The following is a 22,044-nucleotide window of genomic DNA, read 5'->3' as shown; positions in this document are numbered from 1 at the left end:
TGTGTTACTCAGTGTGTGTGTGTGTGTGTGTGTGTGTGTTACTCAGTGTGTGTGTGTGTTACTCAGTGTGTGTGTGTGCGTGTGTGTGTGTGTGTTACTCAGTGTGTGTGTGTGTGTGTGTGTTACTCAGTGTGTGTGTGTGTGTGTGTGTGTGTGTTACTCAGTGTGTGTGTGTGTGTGTGTGTGTGTGTTACTCAGTGTGTGTGTGTGTGTGTGTGTTACTCAGTGTGTGTGTGTGTGTGTGTGTTACTCAGTGTGTGTGTGTGTGTGTGTGTGTGTTACTCAGTGTGTGTGTGTGTGTGTGTGTGTGTGTTACTCAGTGTGTGTGTGTGTTACCTTGCATTAGAACTAAGTGTGTCTGTGAGCGACTGTAGTTCTCCATCAGGTACTGTAGGCAGCAGGAGCCGCAGGATCTTCTGGAGAACCGTGTCTGAAACACCACAGATCTTCACCAGCTCCCCACATAACAGCACATCCTACACACACACACACACACACACACACACAAACACACACCCACACACACATACACACACACACACACACACACACACCACACACACATACACACACACACACACACACACACACATACACACACACACACACACACACACACACACACACACACACACAAACATACACACACACACACAAAAACAAACAGTATACATTATGTAATAAGAGTGAGTAAACCCCTCGTGTTTGTAAATATGTAATTATATATTTTTGTGGGAAACTGAAGATACGACTCTGATTCAGGGTAAATTTACTGTTCCCTCAAAATAACTCAACACGGACATTAACGTCTAAAACCTCTACAACAATTATCCATTTCCCTCCCCGCGGTCATGTGACTCATTAGAGTTTTGGGTTCAATTCTGTGGTCCTGCTCTTGTAATAATTTGTCTCATGAGTTTTTGTAGACGTCTGAGTACTTGGCAGTTGAGGCACGGACCATGAACATAGTTCGCTATGCTTCTGGATTCTTGTCGAGCCAGTATCAGATGGTAGTGGTTGCTGTGTTCTGCTCACGCAACTTATAATGTCATTTATTGTGTGTGATTGTGCTTAGGTAAGTGTGTTGTTGCCATAGTTAAAGGAAGTGAGCTTAGATTAAGGAGGGATTCTGTTTGTTCATAGGTTATTTTTTGGTAGGTCTGTTACTTGGCAGTTGAGGCAATGGACCATGAACATAGTGTTAGGCTGTGCTTCTGGATTCTTGTCGAGCCAGTATCAGATTGTGGTGGTTTTGCTATTGTTGTTAGTTGAGTGAGTAGAAGATCCTGGCTGAGCCCTATGCATAACCCCAGCTGTTAGGTGCAGGATTTGTCAATTTCCTGTATTATATTACTTCTGATACTGACCACTGTATATTTAATATGCCACCTCATAGTAAAGAACTCCCTGAGGATGTGTGAAACAGAAATGTTACTCTATATAAAGTTGAAGTCTGAACTATATAAGAATAATAACAAGAATGATGCCCAAGATCATGCAGTTAGTTGTCCAGGACGAGTTTCAATCAGAACATTCCTCCACATGGAGTTCACCTGTTCAGAGTAATATCCAGAGATTAGCTTTAAATAATAGATAAGTGCTGCCAGTATTGCTGCAGAGGTTGATGAAGTGGGAGGTCAGTCTGCAGTGTTCTAGAAGGGAGCCTCTTCTAAAGCTGATGCACAAGAAATCCTGAAACAGTTTACTGAAGACCAGCAGTCTGAGAGCATGGATTACTGGAACCGTGTCCTGTGGTCTGAGGAAATTAAAATAAACTTGTTTTATTCAGATGGTGTTCAGCATGTGACAATGTCATAAAAAACTCTCGGTTGTCTACAGTGAAGCATGGTGGTGGTAGCATCATGGTCTGGGGCTGTATCAGTGCTGGCAGCACTGAGGAGCTGTACTGTAATATCCTGAAGGAGAGCTTTTAGAAACTGGGCCAAACGGAGGAGCGCAAGGTTCCTAACATCCACCAGCCCCCATGATATCATCACATCCGCACAAATATACACACACACACACACACATAAATATATATATACATATATATATACACATATATATAATGAAGTCACCTGGTCACAGAGTGTGTAAAGTTGCTTCAGCTCCAGTTGGTCCCTTAGGTCCTCTATAACCTGCCGCCTCCGAACTGCCTCCTGCAACCTGCACACACATACACACACACACACACACACACGTCAGTGAGAGAGTGTGTGTGTGTGTGTGTGAGTCTGTGTGTGTGTGATTGTGTGTGTGTGTGTTTACCTGTCAGTGAGTGTGTGTGAGTGTGTGTGTGTGTGTTTACCTGTCAGTGAGTGTGTGTGTGTGTGTGTGTGTGTGTTTACCTGTCAGTGAGTGTGTGTGTGTGTTTACCTGTCAGTGAGTGTGTGAGTGTGTGTGTGTGTGTGTTTACCTGTCAGTGAGTGTGTGTGTGTGTGTTTACCTGTCAGTGAGTGTGTGTGAGTGTGTGTGTGTGTGTTTACCTGTCAGTGAGTGTGTGTGAGTGTGTGTGTGTGTGTTTACCTGTCAGTGAGTGTGTGTGAGTGTGTGTGTGTGTGTTTACCTGTCAGTGAGTGTGTGTGTGTGTGTGAGTGTGTTTACCTGTCAGTGAGAGTGTGTGTGTGTGTGTGTGTGTTTACCTGTCAGTGAGTGTGTGTGTGTGTTTACCTGTCAGTGAGTGTGTGAGTGTGTGTGTGTGTGTTTACCTGTCAGTGAGTGTGTGTGTGTGTGTGTGTGTGTTTACCTGTCAGTGAGTGTGTGAGTGTGTGTGTGTGTGTTTACCTGTCAGTGAGTGTGTGTGTGTGTGTGTGTGTTTACCTGTCAGTGAGTGTGTGAGTGTGTGTGTGTGTGTTTACCTGTCAGTGAGTGTGTGTGAGTGTGTGTGTGTGTGTTTACCTGTCAGTGAGTGTGTGTGTGTGTGTGTGTGTGTGTGTGTTTACCTGTCAGTGAGTGTGTGAGTGTGTGTGTGTGTGTTTACCTGTCAGTGAGTGTGTGTGAGTGTGTGAGTGTGTGTTTACCTGTCAGTGAGTGTGTGTGTGTGTGTGTGTGTGTGTGTGTTTACCTGTCAGTGAGTGTGTGTGTGTGTGTGTGTGTGTGTTTACCTGTCAGTGAGTGTGTGAGTGTGTGTGTGTGTGTTTACCTGTCAGTGAGTGTGTGAGTGTGTGTGTGTGTGTTTACCTGTCAGTGAGTGTGTGAGTGTGTGTGTGTGTGTGTTTACCTGTCAGTGAGTGTGTGTGTGTGTTTACCTGTCAGTGAGTGTGTGAGTGTGTGTGAGTGTGTGTTTACCTGTCAGTGAGTGTGTGTGTGTGTGTGTGTGTTTACCTGTCAGTGAGTGTGTGTGTGTGTTTACCTGTCAGTGAGTGTGTGAGTGTGTGTGTGTGTGTTTACCTGTCAGTGAGTGTGTGAGTGTGTGTGTGTGTGTTTACCTGTCAGTGAGTGTGTGTGTGTGTGTGTGTGTGTTTACCTGTCAGTGAGTGTGTGAGTGTGTGAGTGTGTGTTTACCTGTCAGTGAGTGTGTGAGTGTGTGTGAGTGTGTGTTTACCTGTCAGTGAGTGTGTGTGTGTGTGTGTGTGTGTTTACCTGTCAGTGAGTGTGTGTGTGTGTGTGTGTGTGTGTTTACCTGTCAGTGAGTGTGTGAGTGTGTGTGTGTGTGTTTACCTGTCAGTGAGTGTGTGTGTGTGTGTGTGTGTGTTTACCTGTCAGTGAGTGTGTGAGTGTGTGTGTGTGTGTTTACCTGTCAGTGAGTGTGTGTGTGTGTGTGTGTGTGTTTACCTGTCAGTGAGTGTGTGTGTGTGTGTGTGTGTTTACCTGTCAGTGAGTGTGTGAGTGTGTGTGAGTGTGTGTTTACCTGTCAGTGAGTGTGTGTGTGTGTGTGTGTGTTTACCTGTCAGTGAGTGTGTGAGTGTGTGTGTGTGTGTTTACCTGTCAGTGAGTGTGTGTGTGTGTGTGTGTGTTTACCTGTCAGTGAGTGTGTGAGTGTGTGTGAGTGTGTGTTTACCTGTCAGTGAGTGTGTGTGTGTGTGTGTGTGTTTACCTGTCAGTGAGTGTGTGAGTGTGTGTGTGTGTGTTTACCTGTCAGTGAGTGTGTGTGTGTGTGTGTGTGTGTGTTTACCTGTCAGTGAGTGTGTGTGTGTGTGTGTGTGTTTACCTGTCAGTGAGTGTGTGTGTGTGTGTGTGTGTTTACCTGTCAGTGAGTGTGTGTGTGTGTTTACCTGTCAGTGAGTGTGTGAGTGTGTGTGTGTGTGTTTACCTGTCAGTGAGTGTGTGTGTGTGTTTACCTGTCAGTGAGTGTGTGTTTACAATGCTATACTTGTGAGGACCACCGCAAGTTTTAGACCTTTCGAGTGAGGACATTTTCGGGAAGTGAGGACATTTTGCCGGTCCTCACTCGTTTTTCATTGCAATCGCCTCCTTATAGCCTCCTGATGCTCCTGACCAATTTTCAGCATGGTCCTCATTTCATGCTAAATATGGGTTTTTAGACATAAACACACATGCTCACTAGCGCCCCTGTAGGCTCCTGATGAGCGCAGCACTCAGATTATTAGAGGGGGCGTGGAAAGCTAATCCATTTTTCTTATTGGTCCGGTTTTTTGGACCAATGAAAAATTCAGACACTGTTTCCAGGCAGTTCACAGGCTAGAGAGTAGATATACATGTATTTGCATTATTCAAAAATCAGATATATACTACTAAATATCTCCCGGTAACCGAGGATTCATCCAACTGCCGAAATACCCTCCAGCTTTCACACAGACAACAATACAATCCCGGACAGCCTCTCACTTCAACTGCGCGGGTCAGCGGTTAGCATAGCCGCTAGCGCTTCACTAGGCCATTACGCCGAGAAGAAGAAGCCCGCCTACAAGTCTGTCTGACGAATAGCGACCGAATATCTACAGGTTCCATCCAATCCGGTTCTAGAAATGGTCTCAGTGAACGTCTGATCTGCAGAAACAGCGTTTATGATAGGCTAAATCCTCCGTCCGTTAAAGCACGGCGCTTTACCCGCGTTGGACCGGAGCGCGTTCAAAATTCCCCCGCGAGCCCGCGGCGGGATAATAATAATACACATTAACACTGACCCCAGTTAAACCAGTTCACCAACACCACCGTGGCCAGGTATTAGACCAATCAAACACGCGGCCTGCACTGCTAAGTTACCGTGTACTGACCACACAGTTACCCAAACACAGGGTCAGCGCCGCTGCTGACCGCACAGCTACCCAAAAACAGGGTCAGCGCCGCTGCTGACCACACAGCTACCCAAACACAGGGTCAGCGCCGCTGCTGACCACACAGCTACCCAAACACAGGGTCAGCGCCGCTGCTGACCGCACACAGCTACCCAAACACGGCGGTCAGGGTCCCCCAGCTCAGACTGCGCAGCGGCGGCCATTAAATACAGTTTATCTTACCTTTAATAGAAGCTGTAGCGATGAAAACGGCTTTACACTGCCGACAGGTCCATTCAGTAACAAAGCAGCAGCGGCTCTTCCAGTAAACACCCGAAAGTGGCTGTAACCCGTCCGTTACAGCAAAGTTTCTTCCGTTTAAAAGTTTAGTCCGCGGCGCTCGTTCACCGTTTAGCGATGTGTCGTTCGCGAATATTCCGGTTCTAAGAGCCGGCTCTTTGAAGTGAACGATTGGAACCGGCTCCACAATGGGAGCCATTTTAGGATCCTATTTGGGAACTGTTCTTTTCCTTCAGTATCTCGCTGTCCCTCCGCCTCCCTGTCGTTGCGTTTGTGCTCTGTAAGTGCCACAGAGCCGACAGTTTTTTTTTTCCAACGTGCTCCACCCATCTGACCAATCACATGCAGCTTTCAATTACGGGAAACACTAAAAAATGTGTTGTTATGCAGCATTTTTACTCATCACAAGTGCTTAAAAGTGTCAATAATAAAACAAAATGTTAGGTTTAACCTATTAATTATTTAAAGTAAGAAATATATATGAGCCGTTAGAGCCGCATCTCAAAATAGAGCCGAAAATCCCATCACTATCACCGTTTAGTTCGCTGATTCACTCGTATTAGATTCATATTTTCGAAGCTTGCGAATCGACTCCCTCCCATATTCAGCGAACATATTGAGGGAATGAACAACCTGAGCCGACTCTGTTGATTCAATAGTCAGTTCCTTCTATGAGACTCGGTCTGAGTGAGAGCCCCGGATAACAGTCAATTAACTGTTCTGATCGAAGATCAGTGTTTAAAACGAGTCATTTTGTTCAAGAGATGCTGTTTTTATTAACTTTATTCATTTTATTAACTGTATTTATACTGAATCATCATACTGAACATATGACTGAATCGAGTCTATATTTAGACGTACTCAGAGGCTATGTGTTATACTGACAGCCAAATACACACAAGGTAATAAATTGAGATTTCTTTATTTTATATGGACGTCTTTCATGTATTGTAAATCACGGATCATGTAGCAATTTATCCCTGCTATAAATCCAGCACAAGACCAGCTGGTCATTCAGAAAAACATATGCTGGTTAGTTTAGCCAGCTATATTTTGTCTGGATGACCAGCTGATCTTGAACTGATTTTTTTTAGCAGGGATATTGATTATAAATAAGGCATAAACAAAATCATTGCACTTACAGCCCAAGAACACCATATATTATCTTTTTACAGTAAAATTTGTAAGCTGTAAACTGTTTCATATTCCTGATAACCAAAAGAAAACCCAAACATTGCAGGTTATTGATCAAAACATGGTAGAATTATTGCAAATACCAAAAAAAAATATTTACAGTAGGGCTGGACCCGAACATTCGGGTATTCGGATATTCGTTTTTTTTCCCTTTCCAGAGCTCCACCTCACTCTAAAATCACACTTCTGTTCAGGTTAATGGCGTTATAAGAGAGGCAGAGATGCTCCCAAGTCTTTGGTGAGGAGTCCGAGTCAAGTCTCAAGTCTCTTCTGGCGAAATAAAAGTCAAAGTATTTATCCGTGAGGCAAATAAGGCCTGCTCTTAAAAATAGTGAAAAATCAATAACGAAATTTAATAATAGACAGAAAAATAAATATGAAATTGGAAAATAACCAACTAAACTAAGCCCAATACAATCTAATCTAACGAATTTCAAAAGATCAAAAACGAAAAACTCAGCAAAAGAATAGAACAATAAAGTAATATTAATAAAAACCGCAAATATCTGCCTGAATCACCCGCTGCATGAACACGGGCCGGGAATTTCGAGAATTTCCACCGCTTTCCGCGGGCCCTGTCAGGTTCGGCGAAAGAAAATGGTCTGTTTTAATGTAAGAAATCACATTGTGATTTTTGTGATGTTTCACCAGTTACAGCTTATCTGCGCGTTAATAGCTCAACGCATGAATTCATCAGTGCGCTGCACCTCGCGTGCTCGCGGGGGATTTGGCGCGTCTGTTAAGCAAGATATTGGACAGTTTTGGGGGCAGAGATAGCATACATATACATACACATACATATACATATAGCACATACATCTCATATTTGTAGTTTAATGCTCTACTAAATTAATGTGGATTTAATTGGAAAATTTAATTGGAGGAGCAGAGACAGCTTGACGGTTGTAGTGTAATAATTAAAATGTAAAGAATGATGTCTGAATGAATTTCCTATAATCTAATATAATTTAACATGGTTTAAGAATATAAAGTAATTTCTAAACAAACGAACTATTTTATATTGAGCTTATAGCCCAAGTGCAAAAACACAAAATCAGTAATCGGGCTAATAACTGCACAATCATTAAACCGAAATACACCAAGAACAGTAACATAATTTACAATGACTTTCCTCTACTCTAATATATATATATATATATATATATATATATATATATATATATATATATATATATATATATATATATATATATATATATATTTGTTTTTTGTTTTAAGCAAATAGCTTAGGTGTGAAAACACAAAAGCCATGATGTGGGGAAGTAGACATTCCGGGGTGAAAACACCAAAAAAAAAAACGGGGTGAAAACACCAGAGCAGGCAGTGCAGTCCGAGCACACAGCACAACATAAGGAGACATAATGCACTCCATATATTCAGGACTGCAGTGAAATAAATTATGCTGTACAGATTTAATCTGCTTCTAGTAGATATTTAATGAGAAATAAGAACAGTGTGAATTAAAAAAAACAGACATCTATCACAGACCATTTTCTTAAACCTTGTGTCCGACCCGTGAGGAAAGGGATGGGGATTTTTTTTTCGGGGCCCGGTGTCCGTGGAAAATTTTGCAATATATTAAGGGGGCCGTGATTTGCACTTTTTCGTACTTTAATTCGTTTTTAATACGGCTTTTTTAACGAATATTTGAATATTCGCTACAAAGCCGAGTATCCCGAGCTCAAAAAACGCTATTCGGGCCAGCCTTAATTTACAGGTGAATATAAGATATATTTGACTAGAATAGAATCTCCTGAAAATAATATCTGACATGTGACTGTCTCCTATAAATGCTTTGTAATATATAGAAAGATAAAGGTAGTGTAAACTACAAATACATTCTTAAAAACTGACCTGGTTTTCAAAGGGTTAATAGTACTTATCTAGCTATATAGAAGTTATGTACGTGTACAACTCATGTTTTTGTGTTTTATCCATCATGTTTTTGTGTTGTTACTGGATGTCAATAAATCTGCTTTAAAACAACATCAGTTGTTAAAAACTCTATATAAATACATGTGACTACATTAACTGTGTTTTGCTGTGGGATAATCAAATGTACACTCTCTTGAATTGTATTGGCTGGGCATAAAATAAAGGGCAGCGGCTCTGAGGATTTGCTCAGAGCCAATTCTGTGCCTCATTTTCAACATAGAATTTTATTAATACCTTTACATTGTGGTAATAAATGTGGTAGAAAACAACGAGTATTTTCAACCCCATGATGCCAATGCCAGCACTTTTCTGTTAGGTACATTTATGATATTTTTTCTGTGCCATGGTTTTGATACTTGGAGCACATGTTGGACATCTCAGGTTTCATTTCAGTTTTAAGTAGCCACACTTATGCAGTCCCAGAGGTCTAGACATATTTTGATGTTTTCTATGTGTACCCAATTGTATAGAATAATAAACCAAACAAATTTAGTTTTGATAAATGGCCTTCAAAAAACAATTTAAACATATGTATGCATTCAAACATAAAAGTATCTACAATACAATTAAATATCAAAACAACACAATATAAATAAGGCCACACAATTAAATATTTTACTGCTCTACATGTCTCTACATTCAGAGTACATTAGCAAGAAACTGAGGAGGACCATGCCATCTGCATGTATAAAGGTTACTACAATACATTTAAATATCAAATCTGCATCAAATAAATAAGGCTACAAAACAAGATTCTTATACCTAACAAGTCTTTTATTTTAGTCAGTGAGACAGTTGGGCATGTACTTTACTTCTGATCAGAGTTTGAAGTTTGTTGCAGCAGACAGTGTTACTCGCAGATCATGCTTAGTGTTCAACCTATTTTTCTGCTTTGACTTGAGCTGTACCAATATAAAAAAAGCCACAGCCGAAGCCTGTTGTGTTTCTGCTGTGCCGAAATCACTACCCCCGCCATCTTCTTGAGTTTAAAGACAGGAAGACGGTGCGCGGCGAGGGGTTGCTTTTTTCTGACAGGGCTGCTGAATTCGGCACAACACTGGCAAACGAATGGTGTCGTCTGATTCGCGTCTCTGTCTTTTCTCAGATATAAAAGACGAGTACAAAATCAGATGAGCATTAATTATTATTATTAATTATAATAGTATGATTTTTATTCATTATAAAATGAATACATTATTTTATTAATTTGTTATATTATTTATTATTTTTTAAAGGTATTTATTTTATACAAGCTGTCCACAACCCGCCCATGTTTTTTTTTTTTTTTAAAAGACCTACTGGTGAGGCTTGGTTCCCTAACCGATTCTTTTAAACCTGCATTCATACAACCACGGCGCTATTTAAGGGGAACAAAAAAATAGGAATACACAGCTGTTAAGCAATAAAGACAGAAGCGTACCAAAGGGTCGATTCATTTAAATGAATCGCACTCCGAATCGCGAATCAAGGCCGCCATTTTAAAGCCACTCACTCTACATGTTGCAGAGGCATTCTCTTGAGCTGCGGCACCACTCCAGCTTTTAAAACCAGGTGAGCGTTGTTTCTCTTATCTTATCATGCTTTTTAAACTTATTGTCTGTGTAATCTTGATAAAATAAAGGTGTAAGTGTTAGTCTTTGGTAAACACACGTTTCTTTAGTATTAGTTAAACAGAGCAAACTGTATAGGCTATTTTGGTTAGTTAGCGTTAGTTAGTTCTCCGCTGTGTGTCGGTGCTGGGGTCGGCAAAAAAAAATATGAACCACTGGGGAAAGTAGTATTTAAGTAGTTTTATGAAGTATGTACAAAAACTGCTTTACTCTAACTCTGCTTTCTCTGCCTTTGTTCACTCTAACGCTGATTCCCATCCCCCCCCTTTACTCTAACTCAGTCTCACCCCCCCCCCTTTACTCTAACTCTGCTTTCTCTGCCTTTGTTCACTCTAACGCTGATTCCCATCCCCCCCCTTTACTCTAACTCAGTCTGACCCCCCCCTTTACTCTAACTCTGCTTTCTCTGCCTTTGTTCACTCTAACGCTGATTCCCATCCCCCCCCTTTACTCTAACTCAGTCTGACCCCCCCCTTTACTCTAACTCTGCTTTGTCTGCCTTTGTTCACTGTGATTCCCATCCCCCCACTTTACTCTAACGCAGTCTCACCCCCCCTTTACTCTAACTCTGCTTTGTCTGCCTTTGTTCACTGTGATTCCCATCCCCCCACTTTACTCTAACGCAGTCTCACCCCCCCTTTACTCTAACGCAGTCTCACCCCCCCTTTACTCTAACTCTGCTTTCTCTGCCTTTGTTCACTGTGATTCCCATCCCCCCACTTTACTCTAACGCAGTTTCTCACCCCCCCCCTTTACTCTAACTCAGTCTCACCCCCCCTTTACTCTAACTCTGCTTTGTCTGCCTTTGTTCACTCTGATTCCCATCCACCCACTTTACTCTAACGCAGTTTCTCACCCCCCCCCCTTACTCTTAAACCTGCTTTCACCCCCCCCCCTTACTCTTAAACCTGCTTTCACCCCCCTTTACTCTTAAACCTGCTTTCACCCCCCCTTACTCTTAAACCTGCTTTCACCACCCCTTTACTCTTAAACCTGCTTTCACCCCCCTTTACTCTTAAACCTGCTTTCACCCCCCCTTACTCTTAAACCTGCTTTCACCACCCCTTTACTCTTAAACCTGCTTTCACCCCCCCTTACTCTTAAACCTGCTTTCACCACCCCTTTACTCTTAAACCTGCTTTCACCACCCCTTTACTCTTAAACCTGCTTTCACCCCCCTTACTCTTAAACCTGCTTTCACCCCCCCTTTACTCTTAAACCTGCTTTCACCCCCCCTTTACTCTTAAACCTGCTTTCACCCCCCTTACTCTTAAACCTGCTTTCACCCCCCTTTACTCTTAAACCTGCTTTCACCCCCCTTACTCTTAAACCTGCTTTCACCCCCCCTTTACTCTTAAACCTGCTTTCACCCCCCTTTACTCTAACCCTGTTTTCACCCCCCACTTCACCCTAACTCTGCTTTCTCACCCCCCAACTCTAACTCTGCTTTCACCGCCCCCTTCACCCTAACTCTGCTTTCTCACCCCCCCTTCACTATAATTCTGCTTTTCACCCCCCCCTTCACTCTAACCCTGCTTTCACCCCCCTTCACTCTAACCCTGCTTTCACCCCCCCTTTACTCTAACCCTGCTTTCACCCCCCCTTCACTCTAACCCTGCTTTCACCCCCCCTTTACTCTAACCCTGCTTTCACCCCCCTTTACTCTAACTCTGCTTTCACCCCCCCCCTTTACTCTAACCCTGCTTTCACCCCCCCCCTTTACTCTAACCCTGCTTTCACCCCCCCCCCTTTACTCTAACCCTGCTTTCACCCCCCCCCTTTACTCTAACCCTGTTTTCACCCCCCACTTCACTCTAACTCTGCTTTCTCACCCCCCACTTCACCCTAACTCTGCTTTCTCACCCCCCAACTCTAACTCTGCTTTCACCCCCCCTTCACCCTAACTCTGCTTTCTCACCCCCCCTTCACTATAATTCTGCTTTTTCACCCTCCCTTCACTCTAACTCTGATTTTTCACCCTCCCTTTACTCTAACTCTGCTTTCACCCCCCCCCCTTTACTCTAACCCTGCTTTCACCCCCCCCCCTTTACTCTAACCCTGCTTTCACCCCCCCCCCTTTACTCTAACCCTGCTTTCACCCCCCCCTTTACTCTAACCCTGCTTTCACCCCCCACTTCACCCTAACTCTGCTTTCTCACCCCCCCTTCACTATAATTCTGCTTTTTCACCCTCCCTTCACTCTAACTCTGCTTTCTCACCCCCCCCCCCTTTACTCTAACCCTGCTTTCACCCCCCCCCTTTACTCTAACCCTGCTTTCACCCCCCCCCTTTACTCTAACCCTGCTTTCACCCCCCACTTCACCCTAACTCTGCTTTCTCACCCCCCAACTCTAACTCTGCTTTCACCGCCCCCTTCACCCTAACTCTGCTTTCTCACCCCCCCTTCACTATAATTCTGCTTTTTCACCCTCCCTTTACTCTAACTCTGATTCCCATCCCCCCTACTTTAACTTTTTAAATCCTATCTGGACGACGGGATTAGTATTTTAGGGGGTTCTGGGTAATTTTCTTTTTTATGGGGGTTTTTATCCTCTGTGATTTTACTCCCGTTCAGAACGATCACATACATGTTTCTCAGACGTCCTCTGAGAAAATTACAGGCTGAATTATCTACTGTTTTTCTATGGAGGAGCTTTTAAATTGCAGTCTGTATGCAGGAGTTTTATCACTGAGTAGAAGTGTGAAATATATTTTTTCCACAGGAAAAATCTTGATATCCGATATTTCTGAAATCCTATATTTCTGCTTTCATATCTCCATATGTGTAAGTTTAGGTTAATTAGATTAGATTAAAAGACTAATAGATAAGCTGGTGTAAAACCATGTCAGTCAGTTCTCAAACAATTGCTATAGTGGTTTATGTATATTGCTTGTTTTCCTTTTCACTGTGCAGTATTGCTTACTCCTTATATTGTTTTGCAGATTCAACAACTACAGAAAAATGGCATTGGAGGCTGAGCAGGTATATATTTTGTCATTTTAATAATGCATCCTGTTACCGAAGGAGTTGTTCATCCAGAAATTATATTGTTTAAACTGTTTAAACTTTACTTAAATGTCAATTCACCAAGACATGTTTAGAGTTTCCTTAGTATGGAACTGGAACTGCAAGTCTGTCAATGCTAACAATGCAACTCAAGTCATCTAAAGAGTCCAGCTGTTTCTATAAGAATTATTCACCAAAACATCGGCCATCATGTTCCCACAGCATGCTGACCTTAATTATTGGCTCACAGATTTCTCAGTGTGATTTTAGGACTCAAGTATTTTTGTTTAACGTTTGACCTCTATAAGACACTTGAGACAGCAGCAGAGCCAGTAGATCTTGGATCAGATGTCTCCTGTGTATGACAGTCATCATAGTTGCTCCTGAGTTGGTTGTCTAAGATGCTGGTCACATTTAGCTACACAAGTCTTATTATTTTAACATTTCACAGTAAATCATACTGTAGTGAACTAATTGAGAAGTTTTGGTGATGTGTGTTTTTATTGCAGAAACTTTACTCTTTAGGATAGTTTTTGTGAGTAATGCTAGCTTCAGAGCTCTAGTAACATGCAGCTAAATCTGTTCTTCAAAATATGTCTTGCCTGATTAAATACATCTGGGTTATACTATAGAGATTTTTTAGAGTGAATAATTCCTTTAGTATTTCTGAAGTTAAATAGTAGACTTTGAAGAGATTAAACAGGTGAAAGGGAGAGTCAAGGGGAGTATTGCTGTCCTGTTGGTTTGATTAGATGTTTTAGCTTTTGTTCAATATTTTTCTTTACTTATAGTTTCACTCAAGTTCTGAGGAGTCCATTAATTCTGCATACTCAGATGCTGACTACAAGCCATCATCCAGTAGTACTGATGACAGTGAGGTTTGCAGTAGTGATGAAAATTTGGATAATGACCAACAGTTCAATAGAACAAACACAAGTCCAGACAAGTGCAAAAAACAAACGAGGAAAACAAGAACCAATGGTGATGACGACAAAAACAAGTCTATTAGAACAAACAGAAGAACAGACAAGTCCAGAAAACAGAGTCCAAAAAAACCCACAGCTTCGAATATAACTGTGAAGGTTTGCAAAAAAAATCTAAATGGTAAACGAAAGTGGGACAAAAACCATTACTGCCTCTACTGTGGAAAGTCAAACAAAAAGTTAAGCAGGCATTTGGAACGTGCCCATATGGATGTCAGAGAGGTGGCTTATGCATTCAGCTTCCCCTTAGGATCGAAGAAAAGAAAGGATCTATTAGAGGGGCTGCGGAATAAAGGTGACTATAAACATAACTTAGAAGTCCTTAAGAGTGGCCATGGGGAAATAGTGACGTGGAAACAACCTTCTTTTGAAGCCTCTGTCGACAATTACCTTCCTTGCCAGTACTGCTACGCCATGTTTGTGAAAAGTGATCTTTGGAAACATCAGGGAACTTGCAGAGCTAAAAATGATCCTGGGAAAGATGCTGAGAAAAAGAGCAACAGTAGAGTTCAGAAAGCATCTTCAAGCCTGCTACCCATTTCGGAGACCTCGGAGGCATTGGAGAATGTCATTCATGGAATGCAAAAAGATGCTGTGTCCTTTACTGTACGGAATGATGCGTTGATCTGTAAATATGGTAATGTGCTGCTAAATCGTGGGAAAAATAATGCAACTGGTTACATTTCTCAGAAAATGAGAGAACTGGGTCGACTCGTTGTGGCAGCAAAGGAAATTGATAAGAGTATTAAAAATCTTGAAGATCTGTGCCATGTATCCAAGTTTCAGGTGCTGCTGAAGGCAGTTAAAAGGATCTCTCAGTTTAGCCCAAGCAAGAATGCATACAGAAAGGCATCAACTGCTGTCAAAATTGGCTTCTCATTAAAAGGAGTGACTGATGTGCTTATTGGCCAGACTCTGGAAAATGATGATGACTTGGCTGAAAGGAATGCAAAGAAGTTCAAAGAACTTTTAGAACAGAAGTGGAAAGACAGTGTTTCTTTTAATGCACACAAAACAATGGAAGAGAACAGGTGGAACAAAGATGACGGTATCCCATTGACTAAAGATGTCATGATCCTCCAAGAGCACCTTAGAAAGGTTGAAGACGAAGCAAAACGGGAGTTGCTAGATGGCATCAACATGTCTGCTTATAAGGACCTGACTGAGAGCCTTCTGTCACAGGTCATTGTGTTCAATAGACGAAGGGAAGGTGAGGCCTCCCGCTTGACCTTAGACATGTACATGAACGCAAACAGGACCCCAGTAAATGGGGATATATTTCAAACACTAACACCGCTTGAGCAAGAACTGAGCAAGACCCTTACCAGAATAGAAATCAGAGGAAAGAGAGGTAGAAAAGTGCCAATTCTCCTACCAGATAGAACAAAAGCATCAATTGATTTCCTGATAGAAAAAAGAAAAGAAGCTGGTGTACCTGATCAGAACCCTTTTGTCTTCGCAAGACCTTCTGCAATGTCAAACTTTCGTGGCTGTGACTGTCTGAGGAGATTTTCAGAAGAGAGCAAGGCAGAAAACCCAGGACTCCTTAGATCAACCAAACTAAGAAAGCAGGTTGCTACACTTTGTCAGCTGCTGAATCTTGACCAGCAAGAGTTGGAGCAAGTTGCGAGATTCATGGGACATGACATTAGGGTGCACTGTGATTTTTACAGACAAACAGATAAAACACTTCAACTGTCAAGGATCAGCAAACTTCTCTTTGCAATGGAGAAAGGCACGGAGACCATCAAAGGCCAGAATCTCAACACTCTTGACTTTTCACTTCCTGGTATGTTTCTGAATACATTTAAAATATTTGTCTAATATTCTAAACCCTTTTGAATAGGTTCTTTAAATGCCAGTTACTTTGTAAAAGACGTGTTTTTATTAATGTCCTATACGTTATTATACACATTAATACAAGTGTTTAGACTGTTAATTATCATTTTAGGTGTTTAGGTTTTTGGTATTTCATTACACTCTACAAATATTTAATACTTATGAATCGGAAATTATCCATAACACCTGTGTCTTTCTGTAAATCCTTATAATCCTTTTTATGAGATACTTAATGTAATGGTAATGAAAAATTGCAGGTAGCAGTATGGCACAAACTGACAGCCCACAGACAGACAGACCAGTAGTGAGCATGGAACCTCATGGTGAGTTTTTAGCATGTCAGCTGTAAAACACTAGTTTGTGTTTCACCACTGAACACAACGTAACATGGTGTGCAGAATTTGTAATCATCCTGTACCATAGTTCATGATGTAATAATAAATTGATGGCTATTTACAAACTTTGTTAAATGTTTTATCTGCACATTGATATTGTAATGTCTCCATATACAGCAGAATTGCCATAAGCTATTCCAGACAAACAGTTTATTATTGTTTTTATTTTACAGAGGATGATGAAGGTGTATCTGGCTTCACTGCCACAATCAAGAAGAAAAGGCGAATGGAGCCTCATGGTGAGTTTATCTTGTCTATTAGGGGTGGGAATCTCTAGGCACCTTACGTTTTAGATTTGATTACAATTCATTGCGACTATAAAACTATCAATGTGTATATATATGTGTGTGTATGTATGTGTGTTTATTTATATATTTAGATATTTTATAATGTTTTTTTGTTTATCACAGATGCTGATGATGGTGGCACCTGCACCGGGGTTAAGAGAAAGCTGACAGAAGATCCTGGTGAGTTTTAGTGTGTATTTATTGAAATGGTATGAAGTACACATAATGGGCCACAGAAAAATACATCAGTTACTGTGGCTAAATTAAAAACATATTTTGCCCCATCTGATTATATACATTTCTAACAGATTAAAGTATAATTAGCTGTTAGATGAAAGAATATTAATATTTGATTGAATGTTACTGACACATTTTTCTACATATAATAGAAAATATATTTTAATTTGATTTGAAGTGACTCGGAGGCACATTAACGATCAGCCTAGTTAACATGGTATATTTTTCACACTGCTCTGAAATTTAATGTAGATGTGACAAAAGCAGGGTAGCACCACATCATGCAAGCAAAAGTGACTGGAATTCTGATCTGGGAAAATGGCTAGTGTTACATTGACACTGTTTAGTCTAGCTGTTTCTGTGCATATTGTGAATGTGTTCCACTGTGTTTGAGAATAATGAATATTTACACCAATCATGTTCTCAAAGAGATTTAAGGCCTTATTTTAGTGATCTGTAGACGTGCCATTAATCATGCACCGTGTAGCTTAATTTAGGCTGTGTCTTTACTATCGTAATGATGGGAAGAGAAACTTGAAACACACACAAGGCATGTACTAATTCTCTTTTGGGGGTTCATTTTGATTTTATTATTTATTTTAGGATTTGACTCGCCAGAGAAGGAAAGACCGCAGAGGAGAAGGAAAGAAGTGGATGATGAAGATGACCATGAATTTATAGAAATGGATGGTAAGTGTAGTTTATACGAATAAACATGAGCTTCATATTATCAGAAGGTGTTTTTCGTGCAGTGAATTAATTTACTGAATAAAAAACAGACCAAACTAAGATGTTCTCAGCTGCTGTATAGAAAGTACATTAAGTAAACATCCATGAACTGCATTTGAACCTTTTGGAATGCAAATAAAATTGTTTCTCTTTTTACAGTGAACAAAAATTGTGAATCTGGCTCTAGTAATCAGCAGAAGAAGAAGCAGATAGAACAGCCCGGTAAGTTAGTATGCCTATGGTAAGACAATAATGCTGAAGAACCACTGATTTACACAATAATATATATTATTTTATTATTATATATTTAATCCTTTCTGAATACATTTCAACATAGTCTGACTTCAGATAGATAGATAGATAGATAGATAGATAGATAGATAGATAGATAGATAGATAGATAGATAGATAGATAGATAGATAGATAGATACTTTTATTGGTCCCCGAGGGGAAATTTTGGTAACGGTAAGACCCTAAATGGTACCCTGACTGTGGTGAAGTGTATGCTATAAAAAGTGTACATATGCAATATGAACCCAAAAAAATATTAACACATGAGAATATTGTATTTATTATAAAATACATGAGAGAGAGCCAGAATGGTCAGCCTTTATCACGCTAAAATGATGGCTTATGTTTGTAGCACAGTCAGTTCTACAGACAATAGATCAGAAAAGCTGTTCTCCTGAGAACAGTTGTTTTCTGGCTACAGCTTAAAATCCAGAGTGATGGAGTTAATGAGATATTTAGTGCTATTTCTCACTCTGTGGACAAAAGACATCAACCATTTGATGTCCCAAAGATGTTGGTGTGTAATGTAAAAAGAAAAAAAGTTATTTTCTTCTTATGTCCCTCCATCATCTATGAATCAGTACCTTTTTATTTTGGGTTTTAAAATGTATTAGAAAAGTTGGTGTACTAAAAATGATCTATATAAAATTTTGTTTATTTATTTTTTTTTACAGAGGGTGATGGTGTCTCTAGCTCTGGCGCCATGACCAGCATGCAGAAGAGGAAGGCAGGGCTGATGGCAGAGCGCAGTGAGTTTCAGCTTGCTCAATATAAAGTATTTCAGTCCATTTAAGAGAAGCACTGATGGTCCAGATGTTTTTACCTTTTAATCTCAGTCTGTAAAGAAATAGTTAGCAATATGACACATGATTCTGGTTGCTTGAATGGAAAACATGAGGTCTCATGGCTCTTCATAAGAAGACTGGTGAACTAAAGAGGTTTAGGTGCACTTTCCCTGCATGTCAACTCTGGCTGCTTGAAACACTTTGTTATACAGGGATCATATGGGTGCTTGAAATCCTGGAAAATGCTTGGATTTTAACATTCAGGGGGATGGTAGATAGGCCTGGGTGGCATTTTACTTTCCGGACCTGGGTTACCCACCTCTACATTTTCAGTAAAACACAAATATTGAAAGTTATTTGCCTAGTGGTGTTTAAATTGTGTAAATCTGACACAAATAAATGCATAATTCCTGCTATTTTTTCTCAGTAGTATAGTTGCTGTGAAGTGTGGAATAGTTTTGAGATATATTGATTATCGCTGAATCGCAGTTTTGAGATCATCGTTATCATTAACTCACGACAGCTGAAAGGTGCTGGAAAAACTTAAAAATGGGCCTTGAAAAGTGCTTGATTTTTACCTTGTTAAAGGTGTATGAACCCTGGTTATAGATTAGTCAGTTTATTACTGGATTGTTATTTTTCTCTGTAACACTGTTATCCAGATGTTATTTAGGTATTGCACCATTCTTACATTATATAATGAAAAAATCATCTAGGAAAATGTTCTGATTTCTCTAAACTTCACTTTGCTGTTGCTTTCAGAGAGATCTCAACCTAGGAGGCGTGGATGGAGTGAGGAGGAGCAGGCTGCGGTTTTAAAACATTTAGCTGTATTCATCGAGAGGCACCAGGTCCCTGGAAAAGCTGACTGTTTAAAATGTACTGAGACTGAGAGTGCCTTAAAACACAGAACATGGAGGGATGTTAAATACTTTGTCCATAATAGAATAGTGAGTCTTGCTAAAACAAATCCTTGAACGTATGCAATAATCCAATCATAAGCCATTTCTGCCGTTATGATTTCTCAGTACATGCATATTTTTACTGTTTTTTTATTTTTATTTTATTTTTTTATGCATTTATTTTGGTCTACTGAATAATCAGCATTTTATAGCATTTTCACCTGAACGTCCGGACCACAGTTCTCACCATGTTTCATGTGTTTGTTACATTGTATGCAGTACATTTGTTCCAGTTAGTTTAGATTAGGTTCACACTGCAGTTTAGTGAGCTGAATAAATAACTACATCCTGTCCTCAATCAGATGACATGCTAAATTCCAGCAACAAAATGTGTGTAAAACATTATTATCCTCAGCTTCCTTTTATTTGCCTGCATGCCAAGGGGAGTCGTGATATTGGCCAAACACTAGTTTTTTTTTTTTGTTTGTTTGTTTTTTTTTACTCCCTCTGTTAAAACCCCTTAACAACCCAGACTGTCATTTGTCTGCCGGACATTAAACCCCTAAAGAAATTTCTTGAATACAAATTAAACATTTCATGTCCACCAAAGTTTTATGTCTGCTAGTTTTAACATGCAGAATTTGGATTGATTTCTGTTACTAACTTGGAATTATTATTATTATTATTATTATTATTATTATTATTATATTAAGTAGAGTGAAGAGGCAGTGTCATGTAGAAAATGTTCAGAATGTAAATGTTATTTTACTGCAGAGAAACAGGATTTTGTATCACCTACACCTGTAGCCCATATACGCCACAAGGTATTTAAGGGGTTAAAGATTTCTGACCTGTTTTTTCCCTGTGACATTACTGGTCATTTAGTCAATAATATTGCTTTCAGAAGTAAAGTTTTACATTAATATTATTCTGTTTCTGATTTGTTTTTCTGATTCACTTTATCAAATGTTTGGCAAACCGGTTCTGAATTGAAATGTTTTAATTAGGTGAATTAAGTTTCAGAACCCAGTGAAGGATATTTTGGTCCAATTAAGACCATCTTAATTAATGAATGAACCTGCACTAGCTAGAAAAGGGTTTTCAGCTACACAAACAATCATACTCGATGTAAGCTGCCCCTTTATGCCCAGCCAATTCCCAATTCGTTCATTCATTTATTTGTATTGAGTTTAACAACTGATGTTGCAAAGCAGCTTTACTAATATCCAGTAACAACAATAATAAAACATAAAAAACATGATGGGGTTGTTGTGCAGGTATGCAACATATCTATCTGTGTGTATATTAATTCACACATACACATACATTATTTTTATATATGTGTTTAATAAAAACAGCATCTCTTGAACAAAATGACTCGTTTTAAACACTGATCTTCGATCAGAACAGTTAATTGACTGTTATCCATGGCTCTCACTCAGACCGAGTCTCATAGAAGGAACTGACTATTGAATCAACAGAGTCGGCTCAGGTTGTTCATTCCCTCAATATGTTCGCTGAATATGGGAGGGAGTCGATTCGCAAGCTTCGAAAATATGAATCTAATACGAGTGAATCAGCGAACTAAACGGTGATAGTGATGGGATTTTCGGCTCTATTTTGAGATGCGGCTCTAACGGCTCATATATATTTCTTACTTTAAATAATTAATAGGTTAAACCTAACATTTTGTTTTATTATTGACACTTTTAAGCACTTGTGATGAGTAAAAATGCTGCATAACAACACATTTTTTAGTGTTTCCCCGTCACGTAATTGAAAGCTGCATGTGATTGGTCAGATGGGTGGAGCACGTTGGAAAAAAAAAACTGTCGGCTCTGTGGCACTTACAGAGCACAAACGCAACGACAGGGAGGCGGAGGGACAGCGAGATACTGAAGGAAAAGAACAGTTCCCAAATAGGATCCTAAAATGGCTCCCATTGTGGAGCCGGTTCCAATCGTTCACTTCAAAGAGCCGGCTCTTAGAACCGGAATATTCGCGAACGACACATCGCTAAACGGTGAACGAGCGCCGCGGACTAAACTTTTAAACGGAAGAAACTTTGCTGTAACGGACGGGTTACAGCCACTTTCGGGTGTTTACTGGAAGAGCCGCTGCTGCTTTGTTACTGAATGGACCTGTCGGCAGTGTAAAGCCGTTTTCATCGCTACAGCTTCTATTAAAGGTAAGATAAACTGTATTTAATGGCCGCCGCTGCGCAGTCTGAGCTGGGGGACCCTGACCGCCGTGTTTGGGTAGCTGTGTGCGGTCAGCAGCGGCGCTGACCCTGTGTTCGGTTAGCTGTGTGGTCAGCAGCGGCGCTGACCCTGTGTTTGGGTAGCTGTGTG

At 40.5% G+C, this 22,044-nt stretch overlaps 2 protein-coding genes across 8 annotated transcripts in view; one reads left to right on the top strand and one right to left on the bottom strand.

Annotated features, from left to right (window-relative positions):
* LOC103039584 (limbin) overlaps positions 1–22,044 on the bottom strand; it is a 43,226-nt gene that overhangs the window by 5,464 nt on the left and 15,718 nt on the right. For 5 of the 6 annotated variants that reach the window (XM_049468228.1, XM_049468227.1, XM_049468225.1 and 2 more), the window contains 2 exons: positions 2,079–2,166; positions 337–476 (listed from right to left, as the gene is read on the bottom strand). In XM_049468228.1, the coding sequence (XP_049324185.1) occupies positions 337–476; positions 2,079–2,166 (228 nt within the window). Of the gene's footprint in view, positions 1–336; positions 477–1,553; positions 1,757–2,078; positions 2,167–22,044 lie in introns of those variants that run through there. The other variant, XR_007427296.1, reaches the window with a different exon arrangement.
* Positions 9,060–20,621, top strand: LOC125784483 (uncharacterized). Of its 2 annotated transcripts, XM_049468229.1 has the most exons (10): positions 9,060–10,178; positions 13,181–13,220; positions 14,036–16,016; positions 16,324–16,389; positions 16,635–16,700; positions 16,872–16,928; positions 17,589–17,675; positions 17,874–17,936; positions 18,681–18,755; positions 19,554–20,621. In XM_049468229.1, exons 2-10 carry the CDS (start codon positions 13,200–13,202, stop codon positions 19,766–19,768), a joined length of 2,631 nt encoding a protein of 876 aa, XP_049324186.1. In that variant the 5' UTR covers positions 9,060–10,178; positions 13,181–13,199; the 3' UTR covers positions 19,769–20,621. The 2 variants fall into 2 exon arrangements, with proteins under 2 accessions (XP_049324186.1, XP_049324187.1); XM_049468230.1 differs by lacking the exon at positions 9,060–10,178 and having other exon boundaries at positions 13,137–13,220.

The sequence above is a fragment of the Astyanax mexicanus genome, chromosome 19 (assembly GCF_023375975.1).
Source record: "Astyanax mexicanus isolate ESR-SI-001 chromosome 19, AstMex3_surface, whole genome shotgun sequence".
Lineage (NCBI taxonomy): Eukaryota > Metazoa > Chordata > Actinopteri > Characiformes > Acestrorhamphidae > Astyanax > Astyanax mexicanus.
This window is presented reverse-complemented; position numbering and strand designations above follow the sequence as displayed.